At 37.8% G+C, this 20,938-nt stretch overlaps 2 protein-coding genes and 1 pseudogene across 3 annotated transcripts in view; all 3 read left to right on the top strand.

Moving 5' to 3' along the window:
• Window positions 1–20,938, top strand: part of LOC307156978 (uncharacterized protein) — a 122,356-nt gene that overhangs the window by 99,702 nt on the left and 1,716 nt on the right. Inside the window, exon 12 of the mRNA XM_079868706.1 lies at window positions 18,660–18,707. Within this exon, the coding sequence (XP_079724832.1) occupies window positions 18,660–18,707 (48 nt within the window). The remainder of the gene's footprint in view (window positions 1–18,659; window positions 18,708–20,938) is intronic.
• LOC307157376 (T-cell-specific guanine nucleotide triphosphate-binding protein 2-like) lies at window positions 1,511–4,566 on the top strand. Its single transcript, XM_079869273.1, has 2 exons — window positions 1,511–1,556; window positions 1,808–4,566. Exon 2 carries the CDS (start codon window positions 1,816–1,818, stop codon window positions 2,938–2,940), a length of 1,125 nt encoding a protein of 374 aa, XP_079725399.1. The 5' UTR covers window positions 1,511–1,556; window positions 1,808–1,815; the 3' UTR covers window positions 2,941–4,566.
• LOC307156980 lies at window positions 15,516–18,578 on the top strand (annotated as a pseudogene). Its single transcript has 4 exons — window positions 15,516–16,049; window positions 17,653–17,736; window positions 17,836–17,904; window positions 18,348–18,578. The product of its transcript is annotated as an uncharacterized misc_RNA (transcript).

Genomic DNA, 20,938 nt, shown 5'->3' on the forward strand with positions numbered 1-20,938 from the left:
CATATATAAATCCTATCAAATCCATGATATATCCATCAAATAGCTTGTGAAATATACATCAAACAAAAGAAATACGTTAATAAAACTATAGGTGGCGCAAAACCAGCTCCAAACCATATATGGTCCTACTTCACTTCCGGCCTCGTGGTTTGTGTGTCTTGAAATATCTGTGGGCACTGCTGCAGCTGGATATATTTAATGGATGCTAGTAATAACAGCTGTTAGGAGACAAGGAAGTAGGCCAGTTCATTGAATAGTTAAAGCCCTGGGAAAGCCCCACGACAGTTAAAGCCCCAGGGTGGCTTTGCCTAGCCCTAACCGTTGGTGGACGGCCCGCCCTGTACACCTTTTAAAAGATCGCTAGGCTGCAGCTGAGCTGTATGTAACCATGGTCAAAATCTGCAGCAGGAACTAAACAAGGCATTATTACATTTTGATTGTTAGAGAACACAAGTTTATGGAAATCGACTTTAAGTTTTGAAAAAGTTCAAGGTATGTTCAAATGCACCACACTATATGACTAGATAATATTATATAACCAATATATAATTTTTATATATATTTTGTATAAAATTTTGTCTTTTAATACTTATACAGCAGCTCATAGCTCAATTAAAAGGATTGTCAGACTCTATATCTCCTTGTAAACTTGTTTTCTCAAACGTCAATGAAAAGAAACACAAAACATTGTCAGCATCCAGGTGTCTCACTACTCCAGCTGGATCCAAGAATTTAAGGTAACTATAAATTAAATAAATAAATAAAAATAAGTTGTAATTAAGTAATATGTCTCTCATCGAGAGTAGCAACCAAGTATCTTTAAATTTACACTATTTTAGTTTATTAAATGTAATTGAATGATTTGTCACTTTCAACATTTCTTTATGTAGCCAATATTTGACACCACATTACAGTTAACCCATATATAATTTAAAGCACAGCAGCACTGTAAATAATGATCGTGATTTTAGTGGTAAAAATGCTATGGTGAAAAACAGTTCAATGATTAACAGAAAGTTTCCGTACTATATACGGTAAATAACTGTAATAGTGACTATAATCATCACTGTGTTTGGTGGTTGTCATTGTATTACAAAGGTACAAAACAGATATTAGTATTTTAATAGGTTGGTAAATTAACATACCATCAGTTAAAAAATTCTGGGTTTTACTGTAAATTTACCTTAAATCCGTAAAACATAAAATGTTGCTACCGTATTTTTATGGTAAATTTCTAGTAACCACAGCTGACAGTTTTTACCTTAAATTTAACGGATTTTGGTCCATGGATACAGTTTCTGAATACACAAAAATGAAAAAAAAAAAAAAAAAACCTGAAAGGAGGATCAGGACCCCGAGCTGGTTCTGCAAAGTATTGTGGGTTTAATACAACATCAGTTGACCCTTAAATTCATGTTATTGTTAACTTCATGGTAGTTTTGTGCTTTTTATGTAAACTGATCCGTTAATAATGTATAATTTATGAAACGTGGTTTATTTCCACTGACAGGGCAGAGAAACACACAAAAAAAGGTTAAAAGCTCTCCACTCAAAAGGTCAGTATAAAACACTGTAACCATCAAATGCTATGTCTGTTTGATCACTTTAATTGTAATGTACATCCTAAATAAGTTATTATCTGCCTTTAAATGCAACAATGCTGACTCCATTTGTTAAACAAAGAGCATTAGGGTTGAATGTGGATCACACTACAGAAACTTTTGATTACTGTAATAACAGAAATTATGAACATTCTTCAACTTTCAAGAATAAAGTAATGCTTAAGGTACTTCTATTACTTTTGCAGTTTAAAACATGGCAACTCAAGACTGTGCTGTTTCTAAGGCAGCAAAAGCGAAAGAAACAATTGACCAGTTTTTAAATGTCTCACTTGACATCGCTGTGACTGGAAAGACAGGATCTGGGAAATCCTCCTTTGTGAATCTCTTTCGAGGCCTAAGTAACGATGACGATGGAGCAGCGCCTACTGGTGTCACAGAAACTACAGTAAAGCGCACCAAGTATGACATTCCTACAATGTCAAATGTGAACATCTGGGACCTCCCTGGAATAGGAACTCCAAATTTCAAAGCAAATAAATACCTTAAAGATGTCAAATTTAAAACCTATGATTTTTTCATTATCCTTAACTCAGAGAGGTTCACAGAGAACGACATCATGCTGGCTAAAGAAATAAGAAAACGGAACAAAAACTTTTACTTTGTTCGTTCCAAGATTGACATCGACATCTCTTCAGAGCAAAAGAGACCAGGATTTAATGAACAGGATGTTCTTGACAAAATAAGAAAGTACTGTGAGAGAAACTTGAATGAACTGGGAAACGCTAAGGTTTTCTTGATATCGTCTGTTGATTTGGGGAAATATGATTTTGAAAAGCTTCAAAAGACAATCACAGATGAGCTTCCGGTCCATAAACGTTCTGCTCTTCTTCAAGCTTGGCCAGTGTGCTCTGCTGCAACTCTTGAGGAGAAGATCAAGTTATTTAAAGGGCTGATCTGGGTTGCATCTATTGCTTCTGCTGGTATAACAGTGGTCCCTGTGCCGGGCACATCAGTAGCGTGTGATGCAGCCATTGCGTTTCTTTTCCTTTTAAGGTGCTATTATGCATTTGGTTTGGATGACAGATCACTGAAAAGGCTTTCAGAAAAAGTGAACAAGCCCTTGCTGGAATATCGGGCCGAATCAAAGTTCGCTAATGCCATCCAAAAAAAAGAAGTGACCACATTACATGTTGGTGCTTCGGTTATAGCAATGTCCACCGTTGCAGATTTGTTCAGTCTCTTTCCAGGTGTGGGCAGTGCTTTTGCTGCAGGATTGTCCCTTGCTTCAACTCAGTGCCTCTTGACAGAAGGATTAAATGAACTGGCAAATACTGCTCGAGTAATCAGAAAAGTAGCTGGGTTGGACACAATCGAATAACTCCTAGCTGACCTGAACACGTCTTTTCTTAAGCCCGGGATACACTGCACGATTTTTGACTGTCCCAGACGAATGATTGCCATCGTGAAACAATCGTGGCTCCTAATCCGGTGGTCCTATGTCGTACAATGAGAGAGGTTCAAAGATGGTCCTTGTCACGGTCTTATGACCAAAGATAGCCTAAGATAATTTTCTGACAGTGTCAGAAATTCAGCATGTTCATCGCACAGTGTATTTGTCTGAATTTTAAGGGAGGGACCCACCAACCACGCTTAATATATATACCTTAAATAATATTAAAACACGCTTAAGGAGATATCTCCACAGAAGTAAATTTAAAGGTGCAGTATGTAACTTTTCTACTAAAATGAATCCTTTTTTTATTGCATGTGTGTGAAGGGGTTGTAATCTCACATTAAAATTATCCACTTTGCGGGTTTTGCTATTACCTCGGAAAGCAAGTATTCTTATTTTTATGTGAAGGTGCCGGGTCGGATTTACCGCAAAATCCAGTGACGTGACCTGCACGCGCGCTTCCGAGCCTCTCGCCTCGTCTAGCCTACTGACTTTGCACTCAACAGTGATGACACTGCAACTTATGACATGGACTTATGACTTATGCAACTTATGACATGTCTGATAACACTTAGAAACGACCCCAGCACAACACAGACTCCAACACAAACTCCACATATTAATAAAAAACAAAAAAAAGTTTTTTTCTGCTGAAGCTCGTAAGGCCAGACGTGAATTGGACTAACTTCGGGTGAAAACACGGATCAACATCGGCAGGGCATTTGAATCATGGAGAAACCTTATCTACAAACCTAGAATGTACATTTCCTGAAGAAAATGTGAAGTGGTGCTTGCAGTGGCAAAATTCGGCACAGTTGATAGGGTTCCATACTTATCATGGTACGAGCATGGAGCATTAGTTCGTCAAGCTGATAAAAGTAGCCTATTATTGTAACGTTGCAGTGGGAGTTTACCTTAGTTTCCAGCATGTTGTGGGATGCTTTCTCCGGTGTGTTGCGTCTCAGTCTGGAAGGTACCCACAGTGCCGTTTATATACTGTCTATGCACAGTGCTCGCTCATAAATTCGAGCACGCGCAAGAGCACGCGCTTGTAAACTTATTGGTTGCAATCTGAAACATCACCGCTAGAGGTCGCTGAAACCTACATACAGCACCTTTAAGTGTTCATCTGAAATAAAGTTTGTACACAATCCAAATAAGCAAACAGATGAGTTATACAATAGAAATTTGTACGAACAACAACAGTTGGCATAATGGCAAACAATGTCATTTCAGATGTACTTTGTGTAGATGATGATGAAGATGATGATATACAGTTCCGTAAACGACAAACAATAGTCTAAACGATAACCATACACATGCGTTTTCACACCAACGCTTCATTCCTGAGTGCCCAATCCAAAATTCACTTTTTGATATCCCTTCAATGAGAATATTAGTAGTATTCAAACTACTAATATGAAAGAGTCCTTCTAAAACAAGATATACAACAGGGCGTTTGCTTGCTAACAAACAACATAGGTTAAACTTTCAACTTTCAACTCTTTGTATATGATCATCACAGAAAACAAACCAACCAACTGAGAAAAAAATAAACAAAACATGGAAAACACTTACATTAATTGAGCTTGAAACACAAATGTTCTCAATCTGGACTCTTAGTATAGCTTATAGCCAGAGTAGACAACCATGGCTGCGTTCGAAACCGCATTCTCACTGAGTAGGTACTTAATTTCAATAAGTACTTACTTTAACAGTTTTATCCTTATTGATATCGTGATAATGACGTATCCTCTCCCGTGGTCTCCTGGGATAGAAAAGTATCAATCGGATGAGCACTCGAGAATCTGGGCGGAAGCAGTTGGACATCCGGGAACTTCTCGCCTACTCTTTTATAAATACTGATGTTTCGAACATGCTGATCCTTTCACATACTGTTTTCTCCAACTAAATAGTAGGTAAGTAGGCATATTCGCATGCACTATAAGTATACGCACGTCCGAATCTCATGAGAATTAGTACATCACCCAGGGAATTCTCGCCTACTCTTTTATGAATACTAAGGATTCGTACATACTTATTCACTCTCCTACTGCTTTTCCCCTACTATATAGTAGGGAAATATGCGGTTTCGAACGCAGCCCATGCTTCCTCCTATCCTAACACTTCCCTTCCTCTACTACTTCACTTGGATTTAAGCTAGAGGAGGTGAGCAGCTAGGAGCCCCTAAAGGACAGTGGTAGTACTACAACCTACTATAATTTCTAGTAACAGGACAATGGGCTGTTATAGCGCTAAAACTTAATACTGCTTCCCTCAAGCTCTTTTCCCTTCCTCTTTCAAAGTTTTGTCAGCACATAAAAACTACAACTGACAAAGTGTGATTCATCATGGTCTTTTTTGTTTACCACTAGCGCATGCTGATAATGTTTTATTCTTCAATAGAAACTTGCATTGTAGCCTACGAGTCAATACGCGTCATCATCGTACAGTCTACATGCATGTCATACAATATGATTTGTAATGATCTTATAGGATTGCAAAAATCATGCAGTGTATCCCGGGCTTTAGAAATACATCTGTTTACTTAGTTTATTTATTATAGAGCATGTATGCAAAATCTGCCTTTGTGGGCTAAATCATAGGATAGTTGTTTGTTAGATTGTATGCTAATTAGTGACTTAATAGGTTTAAAATAGATGCTAAAATGAATGTAAACTGTGTACAGGAACAAATTACTATTTAATTAGTTGATGACACTTTAATTTTGCCATTGTTTCTTTTTTGTTAGTGAAGTTCCAACAGAACAAACAAAGCAAACAAAACAAAACAGGAATAAAGGACAACACCTCAGGCAGACCTTAAAAGGTTAGTTCACCCAAAAATTCTGTCATTAATAACTAAGGGTGTCACGATTTCGATTTTAAATCGAAATCGATCTAAATTAATGCTCAATCTCGATTATCGAATCAAAAAATGGAATCGACGATGCTGTCACGCCCCCGTGTCACGTCAGCTCGTCTTGCCAAGCGAAAAAACAAACAAAAAAAACACGTGCTGAAGACAAGTGCTGCGAGTCAGAGCTGCCAACTCTCACGGATTCACCGTGAGACACGCGCAATTGACACTTTTCACACGCTCTCACGCACAGAAAAATCGCGAAGCATAGAGGACATGGAGACCGACAGACTAGAGCAGGTTACTTTATGATATAAAAAAAAATCTCAGCTCTCAGATTCTGTAAATTTTATTACGAAATTCAAACAATAAATACCGTTTTGGCGCTTGTAAATGTGACAGATCCCTAACGCACGTGAACCGATCATCTCTACTAGAGATGATGGGTTCACGTGTGCTAATAGTAAAAAAAAACACGAACACTGTTGAAAGATACAGTACAACTTCCGAAATGTATATTCCTCATACATAATATCGATCAATCAGTGTTTTTCATCAGCGTGAAGAGGTCAATAACATAGCTGGAGAACAATTATGTCACATTTACCTCAGTAAAGCCATTCAATGACCATAATATAGGCTACGTAGTTGGCAAGAAAAAAAAAAATAGCTATAGAGAGTATTTTGCTAAATATGTGTTCTATATTACACATTATATTTTTTTTACTTATATCATTAAATAAAGTTGTTATTATAATTAAAAAAATGCATTATATTTAATTATTTTTAACCTTATATAATAGCCTACTACCAGCTGATAGGGCTCTCTGTATGTTTACAGCATTAGGCGAGGTTTTTTTTTTTTTTTTTTGACAAATTAACGCCTATCTTGTGTAGCCTACCTAATATTTATCCAAATGAGTCCATATTAAATCAAATCACAATAATTGAATTGAATTGAAATAATAAAAAAGCGTAGCATACCAGAAATTGTACCATGTAAACATTGTAACATGTCACTAAATCTAATAAAATTCAGTTTTGAATGTTAGTGTTAGTGTTAGTGTTAGTGAAAAATGTTAGTGACAATCACAATACACTTATTTGATGCAATTTTTTTTTTTACAATCAAACAAATCGAGAATCGAACCGTGACTTTAGAATCGAAAATGTAATCGAATCGAGGATTTGGAGAATCGTGACACCCTTATTAATAACTCACCCTCATGTCGTTCCAAACTCGTAAGACCTTCATTCATCTTCGGAACACAAATTAAGATATTTTTGATGAAATCCGAGAGCTTTCTGACCCCTCCATAGACAGCAACATAATTGCAACTTTCGAGGCCCAGAAAGGTAGTAAAAACATTGTTAAAATAGTCTGTGTGACTACAGCGGTTCAACCTTAATGTTATGAAGTGACAAGAATACATTTTATGCGCAACCCCCCCCCCCCAAAATAATGACTTTATTCAACCATTTCTTCACGTCTGTGTCATTCTGCTACACTTTTCATGTATTAAATACTAATGTAGCGCTTCCGAGTTCTATGTCAGAATGCCGGCTCACCATTGGCTGATGCGCATGCGTGTGATGCTGATGCAGGAGCTAGCCAATGGTGAGCCAGCACTTTGACGTAGTCGTTATCGTCAACACTATTATCGCAGCATGTTGCGTGTTTCACAATTTTTTGTGAAGTTAATAGTGAGGAACATGATGATAATGTTCATGAAGAAAATGATACCCGTGAATGGAATCCTCTTCATTCAAACACTGTCAAATGCCACAAGAGATGCCTTGTGTTCATATTTCTCAAATCTGTAGAGACTTTTTTGGCTGATGATGGTATTTAATTCATATCGTTCATTGCATTTTACTTTGTTTGTTAAGAAGAACTATAATTTGCATGTGATGCTGGCAAAATAAAAATCATATTGTTCATTCCAAGAACAGTGTGGACCTCATTTATTTAAAAAAGACAAAACACTGTTTTTGAATTGCACGCAAACCTTAGGTATCAAATACACATAATTCATGATAATTTTCCACCGTTTACAAAGAACATTCGCACTTTGAGACACACTGTATACAGTTGGTAGTGTGATGGATTTTTTAATTAATCATAACTAACATTTATTTTTTCTTGCAGGAATAACATTCATATGCTTTTGAATCTTAAATGTTTCCTTAAACCGTTTGGTTGAAAACTTGTGACTTTGAGTGTGTGAGTGTATAAATAACATCTAGGGGAAATGAAACCGGACAGATGTCTAGGTTTCAAAACTTGTGATTATGAAGTAATCACAAAAACAGAGTTTGCTTCTACCTAGTAACAGAAGGGTTATGAAGAACCAATCAAATTGTAGGGAAATTATGTAATGTTTCATGTTATTTTCGCCATGCTCCTATTCTATAAAAACTGTTGTATTCCTTTAGCGGGTAGGATTCTCTCTGATTTTGTCTGAGATCCTCTGGCCGTTTTTAAAGCATATTCGAAGGCATTGTCTGAAGTCTGTCAGTTATTATTGCTGCACAGCAAGTAAGTTAGAGTATAAAGTTAGAAAACTCAGCCGACGTCGACGAGGAGACACGCTAGAGTATAAATATTATAAGAAACTAACATTGACTGTAGACGTTTGGGGACATCGATTATAGACGAGACCCAGGTAGACTTAGGTCAGGTGCGAAATGAGAAAAATCGACCAAAAATAAACCAGTCGTATTTTTAAACGAAGTTGTTCGCGAAATGACCGCCAGGTGGCACAAAGAGACATTTTGCAAAACAGCAGCAATTGCCGCATTTTGAAACGTAATGGGGCTAATGTCAATTAACGGTAAGGATGAAATACTGCAACTATGGTCATTTCCAACTAAGCCTACAACAAACATAAAATAAAAAAAGAGCTATTGACGTTTGCTGTACAATAATGAAACAACTTAAGTTGAAACTGCATGTTATAAAGTAATAATTTTATTATTAAATAAACAAAATTTGGGTAATGTTGTTTTAACAAACGATCATATACAAGTTATAGTCTACATAGTATACATACATATAGACTATTATTTGTACGAACAGTGAACTATTATATATCTCTGTTTGTAGGCTATCTGTTTATTTAAAAAAAAAAGAATGTAAAAAAAAATTAACAAACAAAACAGAATAGAACAAACTTTTAGAACAAAAAAAAAATACAAGATTTTTTTTATATATATGCATATTAGGCTATTATAACAGAATTGGTTAAATTTAACAAAAGCAAAAATTAAATAAGAAAAAGTACATTTTAAACAGAATAGAAAAAAACGTTTAGAGCAGAAAAATAGAATAAATAGTCAAAAATAAAGATGACAACAATATAGCCTATTTTTAATATTGTAGACGTCTGTGCAGCGCGATAACAAACAAACAAAAAATACATCAAAAGACCATTATAGGCATATCTCGCAGTCAAAGAAAATAAATGAGGTGCAATGATGCTGATTATTTTTAATATTTTATTGAGAAATGAGACGAATGAAGAGCACTTCTCTCTCGTGTGAGCGAACACACTGACTGCTGGTCAATGAATAACATTAACTGTCGGAGTTTGACTTCGGACTGATGTCAATGCAATCAGCTGAGACCAAAGCGCTAAAGGCAATCAACAAGTGTTTATTTAAAATAATAAAGTGGAAAAATTCATAAACCAAGACAACTTGCAATAATATTTACATAAAAGAAAAGAACAAAAAGATACCCAGGCAGGGCAAAAGAAGAAGGGAATTGGGCGGCAATCAAATCAAATAAATTATTAAAACATAACCCTCTAACTCATAAACCAGACTAATAGGAAAAGAAGAAAATAAAATCTTCCGTATGCGGAGATATCCTACTATAAACTACACTCACTAAATCCAAACAAAAATACAGCAGGTGATGCACGCCCCTGACCTAGTGTGTCTTACACAATAATGTCCTTACCTTACCTTTCCTCTCCTTCCCTGCCCATTGTATTCACAATGACATCCAAACAAGTGGTTTCAACATGAAGAGAGGTGGAAAAGAGTTGTTTAAGTAGCACACAAGACACGTGTGAACATACAACACAAAATGGTAATTCACATCACACAGAATTAATGTCGTCTCTTAATCTCGTTCCCCATAGAATAGCAACAGACAACGAACAAAGCATTTCTCTCGATCTGTGTCAACGTCTTCCTTTTATGGATCCTGGTGTCCGCCAATAGGGAGAAAGCGGAGGTGACGTCATCGGCTCCAACAATGATTGACAGGGAGCAACACCAATGGCACAGAGCTAAGAAAGCGAAAGTAAAAGCAAACAGAGAGGGGAGGAGAACAAACAAACAACACAAAACGGCACCAAAGTACTGCGTAATTAAAGCAATTTTACAGTGTAACTGGGAACAATATGTAAAGTTTGGGGAATAAAGAGGTAACAACCATAAGAATAAAAAAAATATATATTTATACTGTAAGTATTATAGAACTAAGGGGTACTTATTCTACTATTATGATACAACAATCTTACATTTGGGAGCAATTTAGCAAGAACATACACTGCGTACCTTTTTGTAATAATGGTTTACCAATACATATTATATAGGCTTTTTAAAAATGACAGGGTACATATCTATGCATTTATTCAGTAATCTTTTTAACAAAAGTGCACTGAAAACTAGAACAATTGCAACTTTTGCTTAAATATTGGGGGAAGGATACTTTTGTTTCATGTAGAGGTGCTTGCTACCTCTTGTCCCATGTAGTTACAGGGTAAGTGTGACATTGCAGGTAACTACATGGAACAATAGGATAACAAGCACCACTTTCCCTGTAACTACATGGAACAAGATTATATTTCCCAGTATTTAAAAAAACTGCAATAGTTTTAGCTTTACTTGCCTTGAAACATGTAAGCCCAAACTTAAACATCTGCACTTTTGCTATAAAAAAAAGTACCCTGTCATTTTTAAAAATCCTATAGTATGTAGGCTATTGGTACACAATTATTACAAAAAAGGTACGCAGTGTATGTTCTCGCCAAATTGCTCCCAAATGTAAGATTGTTGTATCATAATGCCAGCAGCCATATCAGCCTGTAGCCCAAGACTGGTCTCCCACTGCAGCTAAAGCCTGGTTCACACGGCAGGATAATTAGGCCGATTTTAGCCCCGATTCACCCCTTCCGACATTCTTAAGGATGCTCCGATTATCTTAAAATAATCTGATCAGATATTCCTGCCGTGTGTGGTGTGTTAAGACTGCTCGTCTGCTCGGATGGACGTCGGGACCGCTCCGATCTCAAATCGGGGATATCCAACATGTTGGATTTTTTTGGCCCAATTTCTCTTCGTGTGTGGTGTCCCCCGGGGGATAAACGAGCACGCAGCCTGTGGACTGTGGCGTGTAGCCAATCAGAAAGCGAGGTGACGAGGCGGCGAGGAAGCACAGGGAAACAAAATCAAAACAGCCGGCGGCATGGCGCACCCGTTTTAATAACATTTTTTTTTTTTGGTTAAAAACAAACTACAAACTATCGCCACTGCATCCTTTTCGTCCGCCATTATTGTTTACTCTCAAGTTACGTTTGATCTCGAGGGATTTTGCGAGATTTCCCGTCTGACCTGGGAATGCTTGGGAGTCAAATCGGTTTGTGTGTGATGTGTTGATTTTGCCGTGTGGCTGCGCACCACACACTGTACGACCAAAACTGTTAGACCCATGATTTTTTAATCGCCGTGTGTGGGGTGTCTCAGGTTTGGAAAAATCGGCCGACTATTTTAAAATCGTCCCGTGTGAACCAGGCTTAAGCAGGGCTGAGCCTGGTTAGTACCTGGATGGGAGACCTCCTGGGAAAACTAGATTGTTGCTGGAAGAGGTGTTAGTGTGGCCAGCAGGGGGCGCTCACCCTGTGGTCTGTGTGGGTCCTAACACCCCAGTGTAGTGACAGGGATTAAAAATCCCAGGATGTCCTTCGAAAAAGAGGCTTTTGATAATCAACTTAACTTAAAAGTAGCCACAGTCATGGACTTGGCAACATTGACTGTAGGTCAGAATTTTCTCAGTTCACTCGCCCCACGAGTACTGACCACACTTACACTTCTCACACTTACATGTAACAGACGTAGACCAGTAGTCGCTGTGCATGTAAACCTCACTTCTCTGATCTCTCAGTCTTTAGTAAGAGTGCCCACCTCCCATGTGGACAGGCCCAGGTTCGAATCTGACTTAGAGCAGACGGTACAAACTGGAGGGGCTACAGCTGGTGCCGTGACCCGGATGGGAGTGAGGTTTAGGGGGGTGAGTGTAACAGACGTAGGCTAGTGTGAGCTGTGTGTGTAAACCTCAAGAAACACTCTAGAGACTGCGGTCTTTAGCCTCCTTCTTAGAGCCCTAGCCTCATATGTGGATGGGCCCGGGTTCGAGTCGGTACGAACCGGAGGAACTACACACACATCACTGTGTATCAATGATAATCTTATGTGATGTTTATGTGCTTTATTTAGTGTTAAAAGCATGTAATGTGACTTAGAATATAATTTAGTGCTCCCAGCTTTGTAGCTCTAGGCCTACTAAAAGCAACAATGGATAATTCACCTCAGAGCATCCACTTGGATGATGCAACGGCAGCCACAGAACAACGGCGCCACTGCGCTCACCACTGTTAATGTGTTAATAGCCAATGTTGGAACAGTCGCAGATGGAAGGTCATGTTTCCAGTTTCATGCTCTTCGACCTCTTCAAGCAGGCCAGGGCACGGTTCAGTGCAATCACACTAGTCAATTTCTGCAAATTCCTTTACCTCAGAATGATCAGCACATGTGGTAGTAGAAGACCTATTCTGGTTGAGTACCATCTGTACATGTCATAGACATAACACTATACTCAAGTTTCCTGTGGGAAGCCAATGTGAAATGTCAACTAGTTAACAGATAAATGGCAAACACTAGCAGCATCCAGTGGTGGCAATGGATGGTGGGTTTTAAACCCAGAGATTAAACAGATTAGAAGAAATGCTTTCCATTTTAGCCTTCTCTTTATCAAACCCCAACCCTTTTATTTGGCACACCACTCCAAAAGGACACTAGACGCTGAAAATATTACATATATTAAATAAAATATTAAGGGTTAATAACACAATGTGTGTCTTGCCTTAGTAATTGCATCAATGTGATTTTTGTATGCATCTAACACAACTATATGTTACCGAGTAATTGCTTAAAGTTTTAATATAGGATTTTATTTAAAATGTTCCATCGCTATACATTTCATATACTTTTATGAAATCACAGAACCATTAAATACAAATTCATATACCATTTATTTGTGTTCTTATTTAACATTAAATTAAACTGCATGCTTAAACTGCATTTACTACAATATATAAAAAAACACCATTAAAACATTCAAAACTTGTTAGAAAAGCACTTTAAAAACCCTCACAGATGAATTATATAAAATTCAAGGTCCAATTTCCTGATAAACAAGTCATCTTCCCCATAGTGTCTACCTTCAGGGCACAAAACAGAAACATAAAATGACCAAATTATGAAATACAAGCTTTATGTAAAGTTCTCTTCTCTGCAGCTTAGTTGAGCATGTGCATTACCAATGCTGGCATGTCCAGATACAGGGGATATTTATTGGAGACTTCACCAACGGATGATGATTCTGCAGTTATTCTTCTCCATGATCTGATGAAGGTCACATCCTCTTTATCAGGGTCAATCACTCCACCTGGCACAGTTTCATCTGGAATTGGCAAAGAAGATTCATGTGTACAACGATAGCATTTCATACTGTAGATCCATCATTCAGACTATCACTCTGATCCCTTACCTTGAGATGCACCTGTAGATTGGATTTAATTTTCTTTCTGTTAATTATTCACATGTTAAAACATGACAGAGTGTCCAAACACAGAAGAACTCCTGGAAAAGCAACTGAGATCCATGTGACACTATTATAAAGATGGCGATTATTAAAGAGGAGAGTGAAGACATGAAGATTGAAGAAGCATTCAGAGTGAAACATGAAGATTGAAGTGTAAAGAGGAGGTAAACTCAGAAAATGAGGAGAGGATCTAGGTGGAGATTTACTAATAAACAATAACAAAATGCAAAACAAAAAGAACTTAGAATCCAAACTAAACACAAGGAGAACAAAACTGAGAGACTTCCAAACACACATCCATGTAAGGACAATAACCGACAATGAACACAGGTGTAGATATACACAGAGGGTAACAAGCTAACAAGACACACCTGGGAACAATCACAGAACTATTCAACAAGAAAACCACAAACTGACTATGAAATGGAGGCGGAGACAGAAACTTAAAAGTCCACACACACGACAGGTAAAATATGTTATAAGATACTGAGGAACAAACAGGTTGGTTTTATTCTCAAAGCTGAACTTTAATAAAATGCCCAGATCTACTGAAATGAATGATAAAGTAATGTCATATGAGTGTTCATATGGTAGAAATTCCCCTACGCACCTGACTCAAGTTAACCCTTGTGGACAGACATGTTGAGATCACATGATCAGACAAATACTAGCGCTGAGAAGATCCACACTGGACATTCATTACTACATGTCATCAGAGGTGTAAAGGGGTCAGAGTGTAAAAGTCCAACCAAATGTTTATTCCACCCATGAACTCAGCCAGCTGATTTCACTAATTAGTTGTCTCCTGGCTAAAAAACTGTGCTAATTAGCAAATCCGGGTAATTGGAACAAAATACTGAGGACTTTTACTTTCTAAACTTGGATTTTCACTGGACATTCATTACTACATGTCATGCATCGAATTAAGAAAAATACAATATGATTCCTAAACAAAAATATATTTTGTGTTAATATTAAACCCAACATCTACTTCTGATTTGAAAATAATGAGTACCATTAATTTCTATCAATTAATGATGAAACAGCAATACAAAAAAAAAAAAACATTTACTTTGCAAGGAGCAAACATTAAATGTGAGTGATTCACTTTACATTTGTGGTCTATGAGCTCTACGTGTACAAGTCCTCCTATTATTACTGAAAAACAGTAAGAAAGATTAAAATAACTTCGCAAAATCATTACCATTGACAACAGACTTGCTGCCATGAGATGAATTGTTTTTGTAAATATGACTCATCTTATACATCATGTATTAGTGTATGATTCAACTGTTCCCCAGGGTCTAGTATTAAAAATAATAATAGAACAATCGCAATACATTACAAAACTGAATCGCAGTAAATGTAGAATCGCAATTCTTAAAAATCGCAATACATATCGTATCGGCACCCAAGTATCGTGATAGTATCGAATTGGGAGGTGTATCGTCCCAGCCCTATGACAAACTGGACAGTTTTCAGTCCTGCAGTACCAGTGAAGTATTTATGAAACAGAATTACTGAACTATTAAGGGTGTTGTCTTGCTTCTCAGTAACTTCTATTCTTTGAGTGTGTGTCTGAGACTGATTAAACACAATGTGTGTGGGACCAGGAGTGAGGAAGCTTTACAGACACGCCTGTTTCGCAAACGTCACTTAAACACAGAACCAGGAAACAAGAAACAGTTTCAGTTCAGGGAAACTGAAACTGAACTGTGGTTGAGCTGTTGTGTGTTTGTATCTCTGTATTCATGCAGTAAAATGGCAGAAGCCAGAATTACTCAGGATGAGTTCCTGTGTTCAGTGTGTCTGAATCTCCTGAAGGATCCAGTGACCATTCCCTGTGGACACAGTTTCTGTAAGAGCTGTATTACAGGCTGCTGGGATCAGGAGGATCAGAAGAGAGTCTACAGCTGCCCTCAGTGCAGACAGACCTTCAGTCCAAGACCTGCTTTAGGTAAAAACACCATTCTGGCTGAAGTGCTGGAGAAACTGAAGACTAAACTTCCTGCTGACTGTTACGCTGGAGCTGGAGATGTGCAGTGTGACATCTGTACTGGAAGAAAACGCCGTCAAGTCCTGTCTGGAGTGTCTGAACTCCATTTCATGTAAAGTGACAGATGCCACTGGACGACTGCAGGAGATAATCTGCAAGAAACACGACAAGCTCCTAGACGTTTTCTGCCGCACTGATCAGAAGTGTATATGTGTGCTGTGTACAATGGATGAGCATGAATACCACGACACTGTATCAGCTGAAGCACAGAGGACAGAGAAACAGGTATGAATTTGGAGTCTCATAATACTCATTTACAGGCTCATCATTTTGTTTATGAGTCTACTAGAATATATTTACATATTTAATGTCTGTTTTCACCCTCACTGTCTGAATGCTGTTTTAGCCCTAGAAACAGAGACATTATTCATAATACATTCTTTTGTGTTATCAGCTTTGCTCAAACAGTAGAGCGTTGGGGCTTGCAATGCCATGGTCATGGGTTTGATTCCCATGGGAAAGCAAGAACTGATAAGATTGTAAATTTATACCTTGAAATGCAATGTAAGTCGCTTTGGACAAAAGCATCTGCCAAATGCAAAAGTAAATGTTATGCAAGAGAAAATCATACAAGTTTGGAAAGACCTGAGGATGAGTGTAACGGGACTGTAAGTCTCACTTCATAGGGTAAAATTAAAACATTACCCCGGAAGACTTAAAAGTGAAAGGAATCTTAGTCCCCACTCCAGTGCTTTGAGCCTCAATATACATGTTATGTGTATATGTTTTACCTTACACTAATTTAGGATATACTAGAGGAATAGGTAGTGTAGGCTTCAGATGATTATGTCGATAAGGTAGCTTCCTGAAGTGCGTGTGCATCCCCACCCACCTAATCCCAATAGTGCAAGTGAGGCGCCCCTACCCCGAGGTAAGTTAAACAAGAACTGTCAAATGTCTTAATTTGAACAATTAGTCATTTATTTTTCAGCGTGGCCCTTCCTAAAAAATAAGGAACATTCTGGAACAAAATGGTGCAGCTTAGCTCGCACGCGGCACACAAAGATCGAATGATCTGAATCACCCAAAAAATGTCTCTCAAAAACAAATCTTTTTCATGGAAGAACGTCAGTCTCTTATACCAAAAAACAAAACAAAAAAAGGAATCACTCCTTCAAAACCGATCGTTGAGCTCACATATGCATTCTCGCGCACTAACAAGTGCACTTAAACGATTAGCAGGAAAAAAAATCAATGTCTCTCGCTCCGACACAGTTTATGGATGACTCAGAAAAACAGTATGACTCATCAAAAATGACGGCAAAAAAAACAACAGTGTTCTGAATGAAACTCACGGCTCCAGCAACTCTCTCTCATGCTCTCAGCACCGTTCTCTGTCAGATGACGCAATCAACCAAATTTCTGCTTTAACTGCGTCTCCAGTTTCACACAACAATGTTAATGTACACTAAACTCACGAAACTTAATCTGACTGTGCACCACTGTCTTACATTACAGCTTGAGCGAAAAAAAATGTGACTTCTCATACCGCGATCATGGCGATCTGCCTCGTAACACTGCTCACTCTAATTCTTACCAGACGTCTCTGCATCTCCCGCAAACACACCGGAGAAAGAAAAATCTGTCAAAATAAAAATCCCCATAGAGAAAATGACCTCCATTACATGAGTAAACAATGAAAGAATTTACACTTCTGGGTGAACTATCTATAAAATTTATTAAATAAATTGATGAAAATAACCTTACCATGTAAGATCTTTAACCCCTCAGTCTTACCACTTCACTGATACTGAATTCATATCTGTTTACCTGATGATTAATGTGATGTTTCTCCTGTTGTTGGTTTGTCATTTGGCACCATCTGAAGGAGACGCAGAGGTCGTTCCAGCAGAGGATCCAGCAGAGAGAGAAAGATATTCAGCAGCTGAGAGAGGCTGTGGCGTCTCATAAGGTGAGTCTGGAGAAGAAGAGAAGTTTGAGAAGTCTCAGTCAGGACTCACTGAAGCTCACAGTGTGATTGTGATGTGTGTCCTAACAGCGCTCTGCACAGACAGCAGTGGAGGACAGTGAGAGGATCTTCACTGAGCTCATCCGCTCCATTGAGAGAAGCCGCTCTGAGGCGACACAGCGGATCAGAGATCAGGAAAAGACTGCAGTGAGTCGAGCTGAAGAACGACTGGAGCGACTGGAGCAGGAGATCAATGATCTGAGGAGGAGAGACGCTGAGCTGGAGCAGCTTTCACACACACAGGATCACATCCATTTCCTGCAGGTAACAGAGATCTAGAAGAACAGGATCATAGTGGACTTGAGCAAGAGACTCACAGAGAAACATTTCATGACAGCAGAATGAGCAAAAGTTCAGATATAGTGTAAGTGTCAAACACTAGAACTTGTAGCTCTACCATGATATAATGAACATGAGAAGTATGAAGCTGATGCTGTGAAAGTGCTGGATTGAGGAGAATTACTAAAGATCAACAAGAGCCGCACAAATCTGACAGTAGTGCAGATTATTGATGAAGTGTGGAGGTGATGAGCTTTGATTTCTGTTTTCTGTAGAGTTTCCAGTCTCTCTCAGCTCCTCCTGAATCTACAGATGGAAATGACAATCTTTTCAGTTCTCTCTCCTCTTTTGATGGCGTGAGAGAATCTGTCCGTCGGCTAAAAGACAAACTGGAGGATTTCTTCAAAGAGGAGCTGAAGAACATCTCTGACAGAGGTAAAGTCCTGGAGATTCTGCTCTCAGAAATGACCCTCCATCATCTCATATCATGTAGAAGATCATATTAGAAATGTCTTAGGAACGGATGTAGGGATAATTTTCTCTTGACATGATAATCACACTCTTCACACTTAATTTCTATTCCACAGCCACTTTTACCAACATTGTTCTCAGGACCAGGAACGACTTCCTACAATGTAAGTCACTAAGAAAACAAGCAGAGAAACTCACAGAGTGTGTTCATGTTCTTCCTGTAGAAGGTGAAACAGAACATGACAGAAGAGATTTAGAGTTGATCATGTAAATTAGCCTTTTTTTCAATGGGGTGTCCAGAGCAATATCTTTTTTAAAGGCGCGTAAATGCCAAAGATTTACTAGAAGAAACTTGTAGACCTGGTTTCACAGAAAGAGCTTAGATTAAGCCAGGATTAAGCCTTAGTTCAATTAGGGCATTTAAGTAGCTTTTATAAACGTACCTTAGAAAAAAAAACATTACTGGTGTGCATCTTGAGACAAAACAATATAAAACAACAATAACAAAATATATATTATAAATAAAAATCTATAATATACACCCCGATAAAAAGTTTGTGGTCGGTAAGGTTTTTTTTTAATGTTTTTAAAAAAAAGATTACAGTTAAAAACAGTAATATTGTGGAATATTATTACTAATTAAAATAACTGTTTTCTATTTCAATATATTTTAAAATGTAAAATAATAATGTGCAATGTGTGGAGGTGTTTTTTATCTGGACTTTTTGATTAACAGAAAGATTGAAATAGAAATATGAAATGAAAAATAGAAATGTGAGTTGTTTTAAATGATTTAAAACTGACATGTTTATTAGCTTTTTAAATGTCTTTACTGTCGTTTTAAAAATTGTACTGCACATTTACAAAGTGGGAAAGAGAGCATAACTATATCATACTTACTGACATCCAAAAAAGCTAGATTTGAAATTAACTTGTGACTTTAACAAAGATGTAAATCAGGACAGGCCTAAACCGGGGATTCAACATCCATCTTCTACCGCTTATCCGGGGCCGGGTCGCGGGGGCAGCAGTCTAAGCAGAGATGCCCAGACTTCCCTCTCCCTAGACACTTCCTCCAGCTCTTCCGGGGGGACACTGAGGTGTTCCCAGGCCAGCCGGGAGACATAGTCCCTCAAGTGTGTCCTAGTTCTTCCCCGGGGTCTCCTCCCAGTGGGACGCACCAGGAACACCTTCTCTGGAAGGAGTCTGAATCCTCAGCATCCTGGAGGGATTCAACATATTCTTCAAAAACAGGATAACTAAAACTAAGGGATAAATATGGGTAACACTTTATTTTAAGGTGACATAGTTACACGTTACTACATGTACTTTCTATAGTAATAACAGTAAATTGTGCATAATTACAAGTAACTCTATAGCAAGTACATGTAGTTAATTGATTTTACTCTAGAGTAAGTACAATGTCACTGCATCACCTTAAAATAAAGTGTAAAAAGTAAACCTTTTCACTGAAAGCCAATTAAAAACACTGATCCACGTTTTAGAGGTAACATCACAGTAGTAAAAAAATAAATAAATAACATAAAAAAAAAACACTTTTTCACGAGTTGCAGGAAAGGAGGAACAAACTGCAACTATTCCACTATGTTTTTATCCTAAACAAGATTTTGTATCAATTCTGTTTAATTTTTGAGTCAACAGATGGAAATTTAAAAAAGCTCAAGATCACCTAATGCTGGGTACACACCAAAAGATTTTTTACATCTTATAAGATTTTCAAAATGTGATAGACCACAAACATGAGGACAAAAAATCCTAGATTTAAGCGTTTTGCTCCTATAGTGTGTGGTGTGCCATGATGTGACAAAGACAGCACACCACACACAAACAGATTTTCAACCAGATTCTCGACTGTGAACACAGGAAATCTCGCAAAATCTCGCGAGACTTCAGAATAAGCATGTCGGATGATATGCAAGAAGAAATTATGATGATAGTGTTTGGAATGATTTTCACAGAAAATTCACATTAAAAAAACAAAAAACAAAAAACAAAAAACAAAACATTGTACCCACCATTATATAACCTTTACAGTAATATATTCATTCTTTATTGTCTTAATTTATTCTTTATTGTATTTATTTTCTCTTTAGAAAAAGTTAGCCTATTTAATCCCTCACTGAACCCTTATAACACTCAGCTTCCTGCATGTGCGTGTGTGTGTGTGTGTGTGAGAATGACCGTCTTCCATCATCTCACTTTCTGATTGGATATTGTTTCATTTCACGTGATAATCTCCAGAACGTGCGCGCGTTTGTCCTCGGGGTTCCCCCCACACATCAGGATTTCTGATCGTAAATATTAAACATGTTTAATATTTACGATTCGCGATCGGGGCGGCTCCGACGTTCTTCCGAGCAGGTTCGGACACTCT

This window comes from Squalius cephalus (assembly GCF_949319135.1).
Source record: "Squalius cephalus genome assembly, chromosome: 4".
In the NCBI taxonomy this organism is placed as follows: Eukaryota; Metazoa; Chordata; class Actinopteri; order Cypriniformes; family Leuciscidae; genus Squalius; species Squalius cephalus.